Source organism: Numida meleagris, chromosome 16 (assembly GCF_002078875.1).
Source record: "Numida meleagris isolate 19003 breed g44 Domestic line chromosome 16, NumMel1.0, whole genome shotgun sequence".
In the NCBI taxonomy this organism is placed as follows: Eukaryota; Metazoa; Chordata; class Aves; order Galliformes; family Numididae; genus Numida; species Numida meleagris.
The window spans coordinates 683,671-700,763 of record NC_034424.1 but is presented as its reverse complement, the minus strand read 5'-3'; the positions used below and the strand labels follow the sequence as shown (position 1 = coordinate 700,763).

The window sequence follows — 17,093 nt, the reverse complement described above, 5'->3', positions numbered from 1 at the left end:
GGGACACAGCACCCATGGCTAAGTGGGCAGTCCCTGCCCGTGCTTTTACAGACCGCTCTTTCAAGTGGCATCGCCCTCTGGCAGGGAGTCAGGGCTGTTGTCACCACCCAGAGCCCGGCTGGGACAAAAACATCCATGAGAAAGTGCACATGGGGCCGGTGTGGGGGGGAACCAGCCTTGTGCCTCCTAAGAAGAGAAAGGGCTGATGCTCAGCCTAGAGGTAATTGTCTGCTTTGATTATCCAGGGTGGAAGTGAGCCCACTAAGGGAGGAGGCATGGGTGTGCAATGCTGCATGCTAAGGACATGATGCAGGTTTAGGAAGGGATCTTCACATGGCTCCCAGTTCACCCCCGCACCCCACCATCTCCTGTTCCTGATGTTTCTGCGGGGAGAGTTGTGTCAACAAGATCACTAAGCCCTTCCCTGTGACTTGCCTCAGGATTTTCTAACTGAGCTATTTAAAGACAGCGTTCCCTCTCCCAGCAAAGCCTCTGCCCTGCCCTGTACCTGCCCAGAGCCCTGTGCCCACTGCAGCCCTGCCCCAGCCCTGCCAGCCCCCGGCACCAGGTGGGCTGTTTGTTCAGGGACAGTGCAGGGGAACTGGTTCTCCTGCCTTCGCTCCTCCATGTTTCCTCCCAAGACTCATCCGTATTTCCTCCTAGGAGAAAGGTGGATGTGTGAGGGATTGGGGCTGGTCAGTGCCCCCTGTCCTGCCTGGGGATGGGGCCCTGCGGCTCAGAAAGCCCCATCCTGGCTGCTGCAAAGACAGTGGGAGATCTTCAGACCCAGGAGGGGAGTGGACACTCATCCACCCTCTTCCAGTGAAGCAACCAACCTTGGTCCAAAGGTTGTGTGATGGGTGGGGATGGGAGCAGAGTGGTGCCACAGTCCGGGCTCCAGGTGTCCCACCAGCAGCACATGGCAGTGCAAGGGACACCACGGTGACAGGCCGGGCAGTCTGTTGCTGCAGATAGAGAGCTCGGGAGGTGGCTGAGCTCCTGATTTCACAGAGGGCTATGTTGGGGCACACAGCCATAGGGCAGACTGCTCTGGGGAGGTTGGACAGTGCAACGACAGCTCCTCCCTGCTAGCACCTCTGTGTTTGACTCAGCTGAGATAAGGCAGCTAGAAAGTGGATCTTTCCACCGCAACCAGCCCCGTGACAGCCGGGTCACATGCAGGGAAGGGCTGGCTGCCCCAGCTGAGCCATGCCTATGTCCTGCTCTGCACTCCCTCCAAAGCTCAGGGAATGATGCTGAGACCCCCAGCAGGACCACCCTCCTCTTCCATCACAGTAAAACTTCTGGTCGAGTTGCCTTCCGCTTTGTGTATGATTCAGGGCACTGGAGATTGGAGACATCACTCTCTCTGCTTAGCCCTTTTGAGGCTCAAAATGGAAGTGTTAGGATTGGTGAGATGCGAGAGTGAACAGAAGTGTATGTGTGAGAGGGGCAGGGGAATAAGGGTTAACCATGAACAAAGACAAGGTGTGACCCAGCTGCTGCAGAACTGCTATGCATGATTCCATTCAAATGAGGAGGAGGAACTTACTGGGCAAGGGTAAGGTGTCAGAAAAATGCAGAAGGAGCCGGGCCGTAAATGCACACATTAATCAAACAAGGGTTTTCTCTAAGGCTGATGAAGTTTGAGGTAACATAATGGGGAGACGACCTTCAAGCAGTGTCCACTTCCAAAGGACATAAAGCGCAGCCCCAGCTGGGCTCACTGCCAGCAGCAGAGGAGCCCCGAGCCGCAGTGAGGACGCACACAGCAGCTCTGGAGCCACAGGTGAGCTGAGCACACTTATTGTGACATAGCATCACTTTCCCCTCCTGCAGTATCTCTCCGTGAGTTTTGTTGAGAATTCCCATGTCCCCCTCTGGTTGGTGCAGTGTTTTTGTGCTTCTCCTGGACCTGATCCCTTCCCACAGCTGTGAGCTGAGCAGAAGGAGCTGCAAACAAGGGAGGGACACTGTGACCCCACCGCGGTTGTGCCAGGCTGCTGGGGACCTGCCCCTCTATCCACAGCCCCACCGTTTTATCCTAATACTGCTGCTCTCAGGAAAGATTATCCACTGAGGGCCTTTGAGCGTCAGCCTGGGGAGAGCTTTTGAGGATGCTCTCCTTGCAGCTCCTGCTGACCAGTGTTGCTCCCAGCCAGCTGTGCCCACCCACCTTGTGCCTCTCTGTTTGGGTTTGCAGGTGCCTTCCCATGATGTTCCTTAACAAGAAGCTCTTCACCACCGCCCTCCTTGGGCTGCTGGTCACACTGTCCATCATCGCCCTCGTCCTCAGCCTGGTGGGGGTCGAAGATGTCACTCTGCCACCCACAGTCCAGGTGAGCCAAAAGAGGGTCCCTGAGCAGCACTGGGGGGGTGAGAGCCAACAGCTTTTCTTTGGGGTTAGGGCTGACAGGGTTGCTGGGACCCGCCACGTACCAGGTGGGTGGGTGTTTCACTTCCGTTCCCAGTTAATACACCCCGGGCAGCAGCGAAAAGCCTTCTCTGAAACCCACTGCGTACTCGATGCGTGGGCAGGGCAGAGTTCTGCCCGCTCCCTCTGTCCCGCAGGGCCACGCACCTCCACGTGGCCTTTGTCCCCGCAGCTCCCCGGGCTCCGTCCCGGCTGCTCACACAGCAGCACCGCACTGCGGCTCCTCCCACGCAGCCTGGCACCCCCCCTGGCTGCTGGGGGCGGCAGGGGCCGGGTTCCCGTGGAGGTGGAGGGCTCTTTGGGGCCGATGGTGCGGCTGGCGGCTCACGGGCTGCGTGGGACTCTGCCAGGCCGGGTGCAGGCTGGGGAACAGGGAGCACTGAGGTGGGGAGCTGCTGGCACAGGGGTGGGGCCGAGGCAGGCACAAGAGGTATTCAACCAATAAAAAAAATAAGAAAGCATGAGGAAACCAGCAAGCAAATAGTTGTGTGAGCTGGCACTATTGATCAGACCTCAGCAGAGGGAATGAGAAGTCTCTCAGCTGTTAAGTGCCCGTGCCGAGGCCGTGCATGGATGGGATACGTTCTCTTGGCACTGCACTCTGCCTGGTGCACACAGCCCTACCTCGCAGAGCTGCTTTTGAGGCATGCCCTGTGCTGATGAACCCGGCAGGGCCGGGGCCAGGCTGCTCCTCCCACCAGCGTGATGTCTTGGTTGTTCCTTCCAGTACGGGATGGTGTTTGATGCAGGCTCATCCCACACCTCTCTGTTTGTCTACGAGTGGGACTCGGACAAGCAGAACAACACCGGTGTGGTCAGCCAGACCTTGTCCTGTGATGTCCAGGGTCAGTATTCCCTGGGCAAAGGCTTGCATGGTGGGTGGGTTGACCTGGCCTCCCCCTCCTTGGCCTGCCCTTGCCACACAAGTCCAAACACTTGGTGGGACTGAAGTGTCTCGGTCTTCCTCTCGATTTCACCCTCCACCTTGGACTGCACAAGTTGTCCTGAAGGGGGAAGGTCTCATCCTGACACGGTGTATGTGGGGGATGTGATGGGGTCCCTCAGACAGCTCTTGCCCTTTCTGGTTGGTGCTTTGGCTCATTCAGTGCTTGAAGGTGGCAGGTCCCATTTCTTCTGCTTTCAACTTCTTGGGCTCTGCTTTGCCTCTGTGCTCTCTGTGTTCCTGTTCTGGCATCTAAAGAGGATGCAAGCGTGGGCAAAGCCTCACCATCATGGTAAGGCACTGACACTCCACTGCAACTTCTTGATGGGGAGGAAAGGGACTAGAAAGAATAGCCTGCCTCTTTCTGGGTGGATGTAGAGAGCCCAAACCTGTCTAATCCCAGTGCTAAAACATGGACAAATGCTAAACATCTGCTCAGGGCTCAGCTAGGACAGCAGGTACAGTGGGCCAGCCTGAAGAGGGGGAGATTCTCACAGGTCTGGGAGCCAGGTCCAGCAGGACAGGGGGACCCTGATAAAACACCCATTCTTGCTAAGAGGTGTCAGATCTCACTGCCCTGTATCCTCCCACTCCTTCATCTGTTCCTCATCAGCCTGTCCCAGCCTGACTCTCTTCCAGGGCCAGGCATATCAAGCTATGCCGATGATCCCCCAAAAGCTGGTGATTCCCTAAGGGAGTGCCTGGATAAAGCCCTAAAGGTCGTTCCTGCTGCGAAGCAGAGGGATGTCTCAGCTTACTTCGGAGCGACAGCAGGCATGAGGCTATTGAGGTACTGCTGTGGGCTGCAGGGCTGGTGGGGCAGTGGCACTGCATCCTGCTTGAGGCTGGGCTGCCAAGTGCTTCCAGCTCTCCTGCTGCCCTGAGCCAACCCTGGGCAGGGGATGAAGCCGGCCCATGGGTGGCTGAGCTGCTCTGGGGTCAGGGAGGCTGCCCAGAGATGGCCACTGACATCCTGGGACCCCACAGCTCAGGAGGGTCCTGTGTCTGCCCAGATGTGATGGTGGGAGGGCAGGGCAGAGGCAGGAGGCAAAGAGGTGCTGAGGGACTTGGCCTTTCCCCATCCGGTATTAACTTTCTTCAAATGTCAGCCTTCATTTCATGGCTCTTGGTTTTATGGTTACACGTTTCTAACATTATTTCGGTGCCTTGGCAATCTGATCCCTTCCCTGCAGAGGAGCTGGGTCATACCCTGAGGGTTCCTTGCTTCAGAGAGCGAGCACAGCCCGCAGCCCCGGGCACTCTGCCCCACTTAGGGGTCGGAAGCCGTTCTGGCCCTATCCTGGCAGAACCCCCTGAGCCCAGCAGCCAGCCCTGGGTGGGTGGTCACCTGTGACCCTCAGCACATTTGAGGACGACACCAAACTGAGTGGTGCTGACACATGCTGGAGAGAAGGGCTGCCACCCAGAGGGAACTGGTCAGGCTGCAGAAAAGATGGGGAGGGACTGTGTCAGGGAGTGTAATGATGGCTTTAAAAGGTGGGTTTAGGTTAGATATAAGGCACAAATTCTTCACTATGAGGTCTGTGAGGCACTGGAACAGGCTGCCCAGGGAAGCTGTGGATGTCTTATCCTGGGTCCCAACCTTTGAATCCTTCTTAGGGAACAGAACAGCTCAGCTGCCGACCAAGTCCTGGCCGAAATTGCTAAAACCATGCAAGAGTATCCTGTGGCTTTCTGTGGGGCTCAGATCATTACAGGAGAAGAGGAGGGAGCTTATGGCTGGATCACCATCAACTACCTGCTGGAGTCCTTCACCAAGGTGGGAGGGGTGAAACATCTGCTTCTTTGCCAGCACAGAAGGAAGGGTCTGGGTTAATGGCTCTCAGCCATGATCTGGGGGAAGCAGCCAGTTATCATCTGACTTGTTTACAACAGAAGAGAGGGGAGAAATCAGGAATGGGGGTGTTCCTCCTAAAAAATGGGGGCACATCTTTGCACCACGTGGACATGGGCATCTCTTAGGGGCCATGCAGCCCAATGGGGACAGGCTGCTCCTGCTGGCTTTGCCTCACTGCCCAGGGAAAGTCCGTGTCCATGTCCATGTCCACGTGGCACTGGGGAGCCTCAGTCTGGGTTCCACGGGTCACTCTGAAGGAAGCAGGAACCAAACACTGCTCCTTTGCTCCCAGTGGGACAGTGGGACCTCATGTACAGGAAGAGCCAGTTAAGACCCTAAATCCACAAAATTTAATAACAACTCCTCATTGATTTACATGGGGTGAAAATGTTGCTGAGAGCAATTAATCCCCGCTGTCTCATCCTCCTCTTCCTCTCTTGTTTTGTCTTGGCAGTACTCCCCAAAAGCACACACGTGGGTCCATCCAGAGGCAGCCAACAGTTTTGGGGCACTGGATCTTGGAGGAGCATCAACTCAGATCAGCTTTGCCCCCAAGGGTTCATTTATAAACTGGAATGAAACCTCGAGGTTCATGCTGTACGGATACAACTACAACATCTACACACACAGCTACCTCTGCTACGGGCAGAATGAGATGTGGAAGCGCCTGGCAAAAGAGTTAATTATGGTGAGAGGAGAACTGGGGGGGGGAATCAGATTCTACTCTTGTGATACCAAGCACCCTCTTGTTAATATATTAAAAAAATGAACAGAACATGCTCATTCAGAGAGGCATCAGTAGAGACTGAGAGCTGTTAAAGGCTCCCTGGACATGCGTAGGCAGGTGTGGGGAGGAGCATGGCAAGCATCAGAAGGGAAGGCTTGGGAGGGTTTGTCTGGATTTATGCATCAGCCTCACAGGAGGGTGCAAAAATGTCAGGATCAGACTCCTCTTGGAGATGCAAAGCGACATTTCCAAAAGCAGCAGCATGGGAGCTTCTGATCAGATGCAGTTAAAAGTTTTCTTCCCAACAATGGTGGACAAATATCAGAATAGGGCCCAGAAATGCTGTGCAGTCTCTATCCTTGGAGATATTCAAAACTTGATGGGACAAGGTTCTGAGCAACCCAGTCTAGTCAGTGATGCTTTAAGGAGGGAGTTGGCGTGGTCTCTGATAGCTGCTCCTCAATTGCTCTATGTGTGCATGGACATGAGGAAAAAGAACAGAGACATTTCTCAGGGCATTTTTGGAAGGTCAGAGAGAAAGAGGGTCTTCATGGAGGAGCAGCCTGAGGGCAGAAGAGTTTGCTCATGCTGCACAGCCAGGAAAGTCCCAGGTGGTTTCCCTGGCTGGGGCTGGAACTGGAACCAGGTAAGAGCTGGGATGGAGAGGGCTTTGTGTGTCCCAGAGCACCCTGCTGGGGCTGTGACATTTGACTGCCTCAATGGGAAGGAATAACATGCAGACTGGGACCGGACAAGACGGGGGGGAGAACTAGTGCTAATCTCTGGTTGGAACTGTGGACAGACAAGATCAGGACTTAAGTGTGAGAGTCATTCCCTGCTGAAGAGGTGGGAGATGCCTGCACACCTATGTCCTGGGAGGAAGCCACCCAGCATGGCCACCAAGAGGTCTGGAGGAGACTGCAGCCTGCAAATCATTGGATTTTGCTATTCCCAGGAGTCGTCCTCCAGCACACTAGTTGAACACCCTTGCTACCCTAAAGACTACAAGGAAACCATCTCGCTGTCTTCCTTCCGCACCAGCCCATGCACCAACCAGAGTGACCCACGCCTGCCTCTCGATGACAGAAATGTGACCCTGGAGGGCAGGAGCAATGCCAGCGGGTGCCTGGTTGCCATCAAGAAGCTCTTCAACTTCTCAGCATGTGGACAGAGCCAGGACTGCTCCTTCGATGGCATCTACCAGCCCCCCGTCAGCGGGCAGTTCTTTGTAAGGCAAACCCCGTCCTCCTACCCCCCAGCTGTGTGTGTCCCCCTGGTGCTGTGGTGTCCCACTGTGCCCCGTGCCACTGTCACCTCCCTGCAGCAGAGTGGGGACAAGCAGCACCCACACTGCCAGTGCCCCAGGGCACACCAGGAGTTCCAGACAGCTCTAAAAATGGGACTCTTCTAATAAAACAGATGCGTATTGAGACCCCCAGCCATCATCTCTGCTGGGACAGAGATAGTGATGCCTGGGGCTGTGCAAGGCTGGGACAGACCCAGTGAAAGCCACCCATGCAAGCGGGCCTTCCTGCTCGGGTGGAGAGAGGGCAGCTCCCTAGGGGGCATCCCTCATTGTAACTCACTAGTATTTCTACCTCTTGCTTTTCAGGCCTTTTCTGCTTTTTACTATAACTTCAAGTTTCTCAACCTGACTGAGGGACAGTCACTGGCCACCGTCAGGGAGACCATTGAGCGATTCTGTGCAAGAACCTGGGAGGATGTATGTTTCCTGTTATGGAAAGATATGGGGAAGTTTCAGAAGCAAATGGGTGGAGGAAGAGGAGTAGGGACTCTGCAAGGGCAAGGCTCCCTAGTCACTAAGCTGCATCCTACACAGCAGAGCTAAACCAGAGCTCTAGAAAGGAGCCAGGACAATCCTGCAGCCACCCTCAGCAGCTCTCTCTGCTCATACAACATGAAAAGGGGAAGGTTGGCCCATAGGACTGGTCCCAGACATGCGGATAGGCACCACGGGAGGTTTCCCACGGGGAAAGGGGCAGGTCAAAGCACCACAGGAGCTGGGATGAAGGTGAGGACGGAGCCCAGGGGGAGGGTGAGAGGAGCTACCAGCTGACACTACTTTGAGGAAGAGTCCAGTGGGGTAAATAAGGCTAAGAAATGTGGTAGAACCACCATGGGACAGAGAGCAGGAGCCCCTTGCACAATGAGGCTGAGATGGGAGAATGTGGAGCAAGAGGAGCTCCAACCAATGTCTATTTCACATGGGAATTAGATTTTCCTGAGAGGAGTTGCCCCATGTGGACAGGTCCAAAACACCTCAATTCATAGAAACTAGAGCTGGACAGGACCTGCAGGGATCACTGGGCCCAACCCGGCCCCACACAGCACCACTCAAACCCCAACCCTATGGCTGAGAGCGGTGTCCCAGCGCTCCCTGAGCTCCAGCAGCTCAGGGCTGTGCCTGCTGCCCTGGGAGCTGTGCTGTGCCCTGCATCCAGGTCACTAATCCTAACATTAAAGACAACTGGTCCTAAAATAGAGCCCTGCAGACCCCTGCTCGTGACTGCTCACCAACCTGGAAATTGCCTACAAACAACTTTGTTTCTTCCTCAAACATGCTCCTCCCAGCTGTCTTCTAATTACCCTGAAGAGAATCCTGAGCGACTGCCTAAATACTGCGCCAACGCCAACTACATCCTCACACTCCTCCTGGATGCCTACAAGTTCAACGAGACCAGCTGGAACAACATCTTCTTCCAGATGAAGGTAAGTAGGGAACTTGGCCAGCAGGTGGGAATGCGGCAGCACTGGGCTAACACAGTGTCCCCTCTCCTTGGTCAGGTGGGGAGCACCAACGTGGGCTGGACGCTGGGCTACATGCTGAACCTCACCAACATGATCCCAGCGGAGGCTCCAGTATGGGTGAAGGGGCACACTCCCTCCCTGTGGGCTGCAGCTGTCGCCTTCATCACCCTCACCCTGGCCTTGGGGCTCGTTGCCCTGGTTGTGCTTTTGTGGACGTAGGAATGGTAACCTCTACTGCACTGAAGAACCAAAGGTTGGCCCATAGGACTGGTCCCAGCCATGCAGATAGGCACCACGGGAGGTTTCCCAAGGATCCTCTTGAGGGATCAGCCAGGCCGATCTGCATCCTCACACCATTAATCCTGTAAGAGATTTGTCCTCCACCCCATTGGCTGGAGCATGGAGCTCAGAAGAGCCCATCTGGCCGTGCAGGACCTGAGTGCCAGACCATCGTGAGTGCTGGTACAGGGATGTGAGGTGCTTTCTCCAGTGCCAGGTCTGACCATGGTCAGCCAGGAAGGTTCCTGCCAGCTGTGCCAGTCTGAGGGCACAGAAGGTTCTGCGATGCCCCAGCTGGCTTTCCTTAAGAACCTACTGTCTGGCCTCAGCTGATGGCCTGGGAGTTGAAAGGCAAATTGAGCATCCACAGCCAAGACGGTGGTCCACACCTCTCCAGAGTCCATCTCATCTCATCTCATCTCATCTCATCTCATCTCATCTCATCGCATCGCATCGCATCGCATCTCAATCCCATGTCATCATCTCACCTCACCTCATCATCTCTTCCTTTTCTTACAGGACAGAGGGATCATTATTCCCCACTGCGTTCCTGGACACCAGACTGTCCCACCACCACAAGACCTGTATACAGTGGATGCCAGGCTGCAAGTGCACCTGGCTGCAGGTCTTGCCCTGACCTGTGCATGGTGCTGAGCTGGGTCTTCCCCACAGCTGTGCCCTTGTCTTTGCCTTTGGTTCTGCTCACTCCTTATCTGCCCTGTGCATGATTCACTTTGTTATTTGCCAGGAGCATGTCTGCCTCCCAGCAGCACGGAGCTGACCTTTGCAGTTGTTGCAGAAAGGCAGGCACCCAGCTACTCTTGTTATCCAGAAGTAAACACTGGAAAAGTCAGTGAAGACAGAAATGCTTGTTATTTTGCTCCTGAGCCGATAAGATTTTATTGCTTCCGCCTCAGAGGTAAGGGCGGGTAATGACAATGGGGACACAGGGGACAGAACAGTTGCCTCAGCCACAGGAAGCGATATCTGGCCCCTTCTCAGCATTGCTCAGTGCTGGAGACCTCGCAGCACCCACCAGACTTTGGTGGGGAATGAGGACAAAGCCTTTGGCTTCCAAGAGGGGTTTCCAAACCTCCTGCGTGCTGGAAAGGTGAGATGTCTGCCTGGCACAGACGAGGGGCACAGCCAACAAAAGATTGACCTTGTGCAGGAAAACAGGGGGGCTGCTGACATCTATTTTCTACCCAGACTTCAGTAGGGCCTTGACACCATCCCCTAGAACATCCCCATAGAGAAGCTGCTGACGTAAGGGCTGGAGGGGCAGTGAAATGGATTGACGGGTCACACACAGAAACAATGGCCGTGGCACAAGGTCTGATTGGATGCCACTCATGTATCCCAGGGGTCAGTATCGAGCCCCGTTCTATTTAACATCTTCATTAATGATCTGAATGATGGGGAAGAGTGCTCCCTCAGCAAGTTTGCAGAGGATGCAAAACTGTGTGGCATGGCTGATGCACCAGAGGGTCATGCTGCCTTCCAGAGGGACCGTGACAGGTGGAAGCAACCTCAAGGATGACAGCAGCACTGTGGAGCTCAACAAGGAGCAAAGCCAAGTCCTGTCCCTGGGGAGGAACAGCCCCAGCACCAGGACATGTTGGGGCACCCAGCAGGAAGCAGCCCAACACCGCTGTCCCTCTGCCCAGCGATTTGGGCCCCTGCCCTGGAATGGGGCAGGATGCCTCTGCCCCACGTGGTTACCTTCCATAGGCAGTAACCTGCCCTGCGACAATACTGCTGCTGCCAAACACATCTTCTCTCTTCCCCACCCCTTGGGTCCCACCATCTCTAGCTGCCCCATGTCATCAGTGCCAAGCCCTGCCCCACACCACCACACCCCCTCTCCTAGAGCTTCTCCAGCAAGCAGTGAGGGCAAAAGAAAGCCACACAGCACACAGTTACAGGGAGGTTTTTGTAAGGCCTGTGCTGGTTCCAGCTCACCAGGCCAGGACGCAGGCTCCCCACATTACAAGTCTGCAGCTCCAGGACACGGGGGTGATTCCCCCAATAGCGGCTCCTTGCACAAGTTTGGCACCAGCACCAGGTGGCTCCAGCAGCCTCTGAAGCCAGCGCTTCTAGAGGCTCTCATAACCAGAGGAGTCCTTCCCGTAGCATAAGGCCGCAATCACGCAGAAGATGAGAATCAGTATGATGGCCAGTACAACTGTGGCTGCTACCCATTTGCTTTTTGTGAGCACTACAACTCTCTGAGGGGTCTCCGAGGGAATCATGTTGGTGAGATTGAGCATATAGCCCAGAGTCCAGCCAACGTCTACATTTGAGACCTGTGCAAACAGAGAAGGAAGAAGGATGTGAAGGGCTGCAAAGTATCAGGCAAGCTCAGACACGGGTGGTGGACTGTGCCAACCCATCATCGCTTGATCCTGCACCCCAGGGACAGGAGCAGGGCAGGCACAAGTGTGCAAGCTTTGTGAAGCAGCTGTGAAGCAAAGGGCAGCTGGGTGCCTTCTCACCTGCTTTTGGAAGTGGATGTTGAGCCATGTCTTGCTGTCGAATTTGTAGCCTTGCAGCAGGAGGGTGAGGACGTAGGAGCTGGCTGCACAGGAGTCACGGAGGTGGATCCTGTTCCTGGTGGGAAAGTCCTTCTGCAACTGTAGATTAGAAAGAGCAAGGTGAGACTGCATGTACAGAGCAATGCTCGGTGCACCCACATTGTAGGGAAAGGCTCTGCAGTGCAGCCAGAAGCAAAGACCTGGGGAACGAGGAGCACGTGGGAGGATGCAGGCTGCTCTCCCACCCGGCCCAGAGATCTTTGTGCTCCTTCCAGCTCCCCCCAGCGGCCCTTCCGCACAGCAGAGGACAGAGCCCAAGCCACCTGGTGCCAAGGCTGAGAGAGACAAGGGCCGAGACCAGCAGCACCTGGACAGGATCTCACCGTCATCCAATTCCTGGAGCAGAATTTCCAGAGAGTGTCATTGACGGAACTCAGGGATTGCTCTTCAGTCAGGTTCAGGAAGTGGAGGTTGTAATAAAATGCTGAAAAAGCCTGTGGGTGTTTATGACAAAAGGCAGCAGGTTAGCGAAGCACCCAGGCTCCTGCCACCCTCCTGCCCCACACTTGGGGTGCTCTGCAGGCATCCCAAGGGCAGGCCACATAGGGTGCTGCCTGCTAACCAGCATGGAGAGAGCACTGGGGACTGCACTCTGTGCTGAAATACAGAACATGGCAGTCGGAGTGTGTTTGGCACACAGCTGAGCACCCTGCATGTCTCCATGCATCAGGTACATCCCAGTTTTCAAGGCACCCCATTTCAAGGCATTGTCACTTCTTCCTACAGCAGCTTTTCTGGAGCACTGACCAGACTGGCACCCCAGAACCCCGCACCCACACCACCACTGTGCAGTCAGAGGCTCCTTACAAAGAACTGTCCCCGCACGGGCGGCTGATAGACCCCGTCGAACCCGCACGTCCTGTTGGCCCCACAGGTGAAGTTGAAGAGCTTCAGGATGGCAGTGCGGCACGCCGCCGGGTTCCCTGTCCCTGTCACCGTGAGGACCTGAGCAGGGCTGGGCGTGCCCGGAGCGGGGACGCAGGGACTGTCGTAGAGCTCTGCTGTGGTGATGTTCTCCTGGTATCCCCTGGGGTAGCAGGGGTGTGATATCTGCTGGGGGTACGGGCTGTCCTGTTGAGAGAGAGGGAGCCGTTACCAGCGCTTGATGTGGGATGCCACTGAGACCCCTACCCCCCAGCTCAGCCTGTGCTTACACTCTCCCAGAAAGCAGGATCTAGACCCCAGGGGGATTTGAGGAGAAGCAGGATCCAACCTGTGGATGACTTTAACCTTCCCATGCATTTTGTTAGTCCTGCCACTGTTGAGCAGGGCTGGGGTGGTGGTGCCACTGCCTCCCTGTAAGGCTGGAATCTCGCTCCCACGGGCAGTGCCTCTCTGTCTGTGTGGAGAAGTTGTTGTTCTTGGTATCTGGTTTGGCCCCACCACATCTTGCAGGCCCTAACTCAGAAAGAAGGACTGAAGCTGCATTCTATCTGCACACTCCTCAACTATCTCCATCTCCCATGGCATGGGGTAGCAAGGGTGTGATATCTGCCGGGGATACGGACTGTGCTGTTGAGAGAGAGGGAGCTGTTAGCATCACCCTGGCGCTGGGGCTGAGGATGGAAAGGAGAGAAGCAGCCCACAGACACTGCCATCCAGACACAGGATGCAGACACTCTGCCATCATCCTGGCCCCACTGCCCACAGGGTTTCATCTGCACCAGAGCAACACCATGCTATGGGGTGCAGGTACAGAGTTGTAGGGACAGCCAGGCCATGCCATGTAAGCAATCAGCTACAGCAACAGCTGTGTGCCCAGGGCATTGGGAGTTTGTACTCTGTGGTAAGCATGCATCCATTTTCATAGACACATAGAATCCTTAAGGTTGGAAGGGACCCACAAAGGCCATCTAGTCCAACTCGTATTTTGTCCCCACTCCTCCATCACAGTGATATCAGAGCCAGGGGCACAGCCAAAACTGAGAAACCACTTTATCAAAAATGAAGTGGACGCCGATTTATTTCTGCTAACGTGCAATGGATATCACTTTTTGCCCGTTCTTGTTCCAATCACCATGAGGCACTGGGCCCTCACCCCACAGCCTTGTTACAGACATTAGGGTTCCCCTGAGCAGCAACGAACCTTCCTCCACTCTCCAGCACTTGCCTCTGAAGACCAGCCTGTTCAGACTCCTCCCCTTAAAAATATTCTCAGCTTCGTGGCACCCAGGATGTTCCCTCCTCCAGAACTCAGGTCCTTCCAGCTGCTGAGAGTGAGTCTGGGCTGACACAGAACCTCCACTGGGACAGGGATGGAGAGCTGGTAGGACAGACGGCCCTGGGACTGGGACCCTGGGCACCTGCTGTCCCAGCAGATCCTGCCATCAGGCACCAGAAGTCTGACTTCATCTTGGCTCATTCCTGCCCTGGTGTTGGGATGTACCTGGGGTGGTCCCTACTGAGGTGGCCCCATTGTATCCACCCTCACTGGTGCTTGCACAACAGCTCAGAGAGACCATGGCTTTGGCTGCAGCAGAGAAGCAGAAGGCTGGAGGCTATTACCTGGTGTAAAGATGCCATCAGCCTCTTCAGGGCTTGCTTTTGTCCATAGCAGAGGTAGCTGTGGGTGTATACTGAATAGTTGGTCCCATACAGTCTGAGGAGGGCTCTCGTGTTCTTGTCATCAGTTGTGGTCCCAGGAAGAAATGTGATCTGAGTTGAAGCCCCACCAAGGTCCAGAGCTCCGACAACATCCTCCACTGGTGGGTAGGTCCACTTGCCTGTGAAGGAGTACTGCCCCGCACACAGAATTACTCATAGGGTGCATGGACCTGATTCAGAGTGAGCCCAGGGATATTGGCTTCCCTGCCTGAACTGTGGTGCAGCAGGGAGGAGGGACCTACAATCCAGAGGCCTCACAGCCTCTGGGGCTCCTCCAGACACTTGTGCAGGCTGACAGGCCTCCAGGTTTCCCTGTTTCACCTTGAAGCAGTGACTGACTCCAAGGGCTCACAACCTCAATGCCTACTAACACTGGGGAGGCTCTAATGAAGATCTCCCACTGCAGCGAGACCCTCCCGCTCCTCTGCCCTCTCACCACCTCACACCTTGATAAGTGTCTCCAGCAGGTAGTTGACGGTGATCCAGCCAAAGGCACCCTCCTCATTCCCAGTGAGGATCTGAGCTCCACGGAAGTCCACAGGGTACTCACGAATGGCCTTGGTGACCTCAGCGAAGACCTGCTCAGCTTTTGTGCTGTTCTGCTCCCTGCCAAGGAAAGAAGGGAGATGCTGGTAGAGGGAGCATGGTGCTGGCAGCAAATGTGGTATGGAACCACAAAGTCACTGGTTCCCCATATCAAAAGGTTCCACATCAGGCACCAGAGATACCAGCCAAGAGGGCAAACTGCCACTTCACCTCGCAATATAATCACACCAGCATCTCAGACCCATTGCAGCTGTGATTGAAGACCAGTCTCTGAGGGTTCAGCTCAGGGCTGTGGGGGTGCAGGGATGCAGGCAGTGCCCGTACCTCAGCAGCCGCATGCCCGCTGTGGCTCCCAGGTAGGTCGGTGTCTGCCGCTGCTGTTCTACAGGGATGATTGTCATGGCCTTGTCCAGGCAGGGCTTTAGGCTGGCTCCAGCCCCAGCAGGGTTATCTGCGTAGCTGGAGATGCCAGATCCTGCAACAGAGCACCCTGTGATGGAGCCAGCCCAGGAGGAATAGGACACTGGGGGCACCTCTTCCCACCCCCACGCCAAGGGCTCTCTCTCATCCTGTTAGGCAATACCCAGAAGTCACCGTCACAGCCCAAAACTTTGTGTTTGGGGCTGTGTGAAAGTATGGAAAAAGACAATTTTTAACTCAAAGTGCAAATAGGAACTGCAAGCAAAAATAGCCAGCAGAGACAAAGGAAGATTTAGTGACTTCTGCAGAGCTTCTAGGAGGCCCTGTGGGAAGAAGAAGTGTAAAGAGATGTTCCAGGAAATGGTTGCAGGAGAGAGGTTGCAAGCGTTGCACAAGTAACAGCCAAGGCAGCAAGATGATCACAGTATCACAGAATTGTAGGGGCTGGAAGGGACCTCTAGAGATTATCGAGTCCAATCCCCCTGCCAAAGCAGGCTCCCTAGACCAGGTTGCACTGGTACGCATCCAGACAGGTCTTGAACATCTCCAGAGAAGGAAACTCCACAACCTCTCTGGGCAGCCCGTCCCAGTGCTCCGTCACCTCACTGTGAGGAAGTTCTTACGCGCATTTGTGTGGAACTTCCTATCCCTCAGTTTGTGGCCATTTCCCTTTGTCCTATTGCCACGCACCACTGAAAAGAGTCTGGCCTTGTCCCTTTGCCTCCAACACTTAAGATATTTATAAACATTAATCAGATCCCCTCTGAGTCTTCCTTTCTCAAGGCTGACCAGACCCAGGTCGCTCAGCCTTTCCTCATAAGGGAGATGCTCCAGGCCCTTTATCATCTTTGTGGCCCTCTGCTGGACTCTCTCCAGGAGATCCCTGTCTTTTTTGTACTGAGGAGCCCAGAACTGGACACAATACTCCAGGTGAGGCCTGACCAGGGCAGAGTAGAGGGGGAGGATCACCTCCCTTGACCTGCTGGCCACGCTCCTTTTAATGCACCCCAGGATGCCATTGGCCTTCTTGGCCACCAAGGCACGCTGCGGGCTCATGGCCAACCTGTCATCCACCAGGACCCCCAGGTCCCTCTCTGCAGAGCTCCTCTCCAGCAGGTCAGGATGCACAACAGTGGGCTGTGTGACGGGGCCGGTTGTATGAGCCATGCTAACTGGGGGCTGAACTTCTGACCCAGCTCTGGGCAGCACAGCCCCCATCACTCTGGGGCTCCCTAAACTGCAGCTGCTCCTCTGGACCGGTTCACTCTGGCTCTTCGGGGCCACGTCTGTTCAGCTCAGCACAGACTGGGAGACTCAGATCCTCCTCTGTGCTGCAGGAGCCAGGGGCAGCAATGTGGGGAGCGGGACAGACACGTCCCAGCACACTCACCATTCACTGTGCAGGACTCCACCTGGGAGACGATGCCTGTGCCGTTCTCCTTGTCCGCGGGCCACCGGTACACGTAGAGAGCCGTGTGTGTGGAGCCGGCGTCGAACACCAGGCCGTACTGGGGGGAGAGGCCGAGGGCTGGCGGGGTGCCACGGGGCGCGGAGCAGCGCCGTCCCACAGCGCCTGCCGAGCCCGAGCGGGCTCTGCCCCCCCGCACCCGGCAGCCGGGACGGCGAGGTGCGGGCTGCCCGCGCAGCGCCGCCGGCCGAGCACCGGGAAGGAAAAGCGGCCATCCCGGCCCCGGGCACCTACTTTAGTTCTGACGGGAAGGTCCTGGGCCGGGGCCAGCAACAGGAGGAGGGAGGCGGCCGCCAGCACGGCCAGCACGGCCAGCACCGCCAGCACCGCCAGCGCGGCCGCCGGGCCCACGGGCCGCATGTCGGAGCGCACCGCGCGGCCGGCCCGGCCCGGCGCCTCAGGCGGAGCCCGCGGGGCAAAGCGAGAGCGAAAGCCGGGCCGGCTCCCACGT

At 55.9% G+C, this 17,093-nt stretch overlaps 2 protein-coding genes across 5 annotated transcripts; one reads left to right on the top strand and one right to left on the bottom strand.

The window, feature by feature from the left end:
* LOC110406882 (ectonucleoside triphosphate diphosphohydrolase 8-like) lies at positions 1,521–9,868 on the top strand. Of its 4 annotated transcripts, XM_021413946.1 has the most exons (11): positions 1,521–1,789; positions 2,204–2,339; positions 3,162–3,279; positions 4,017–4,167; positions 4,998–5,157; positions 5,690–5,923; positions 6,918–7,190; positions 7,575–7,685; positions 8,555–8,692; positions 8,768–8,984; positions 9,530–9,868. In XM_021413946.1, the coding sequence occupies exons 2-10, from the start codon at positions 2,214–2,216 to the stop codon at positions 8,948–8,950; spliced, it is 1,494 nt and encodes a 497-aa protein (XP_021269621.1). In that variant the 5' UTR covers positions 1,521–1,789; positions 2,204–2,213; the 3' UTR covers positions 8,951–8,984; positions 9,530–9,868. The 4 variants fall into 4 exon arrangements, with proteins under 4 accessions (XP_021269621.1, XP_021269620.1, XP_021269622.1 ...); XM_021413945.1 differs by having other exon boundaries at positions 8,768–9,868; XM_021413947.1 differs by lacking the exon at positions 3,162–3,279 and having other exon boundaries at positions 4,001–4,167; positions 8,768–9,868.
* Positions 9,880–17,044, bottom strand: LOC110406881 (ectonucleoside triphosphate diphosphohydrolase 8-like). Its single transcript, XM_021413944.1, has 9 exons — positions 16,877–17,044; positions 16,565–16,682; positions 15,079–15,229; positions 14,655–14,814; positions 14,110–14,340; positions 12,412–12,675; positions 11,928–12,038; positions 11,506–11,643; positions 9,880–11,316 (listed from the first exon to the last, which is right to left on the bottom strand). The coding sequence occupies exons 1-9, from the start codon at positions 17,000–17,002 to the stop codon at positions 11,107–11,109; spliced, it is 1,509 nt and encodes a 502-aa protein (XP_021269619.1). The 5' UTR covers positions 17,003–17,044; the 3' UTR covers positions 9,880–11,106.

Excerpts from the sequence above, each read along its gene's own strand:
- LOC110406882 (XM_021413946.1), top strand. The coding sequence starts at position 2,214 with ATGATGTTCCTTAACAAGAAGCTCTTCACCACCGCCCTCCTTGGGCTG. Across the intron at positions 3,280-4,016 it reads CTTGTCCTGTGATGTCCAGG|GGCCAGGCATATCAAGCTAT; the intron begins GTCAGTATTCCC and ends ACTCTCTTCCAG. Across the intron at positions 5,158-5,689 it reads TGCTGGAGTCCTTCACCAAG|TACTCCCCAAAAGCACACAC; the intron begins GTGGGAGGGGTG and ends TTGTCTTGGCAG.
- LOC110406881 (XM_021413944.1), bottom strand. The coding sequence starts at position 17,002 with ATGCGGCCCGTGGGCCCGGCGGCCGCGCTGGCGGTGCTGGCGGTGCTG. Across the intron at positions 14,815-15,078 it reads GCGGGCATGCGGCTGCTGAG|GGAGCAGAACAGCACAAAAG; the intron begins GTACGGGCACTG and ends TTTCCTTGGCAG. Across the intron at positions 11,644-11,927 it reads GCTCCAGGAATTGGATGACG|TTGCAGAAGGACTTTCCCAC; the intron begins GTGAGATCCTGT and ends TCTAATCTACAG.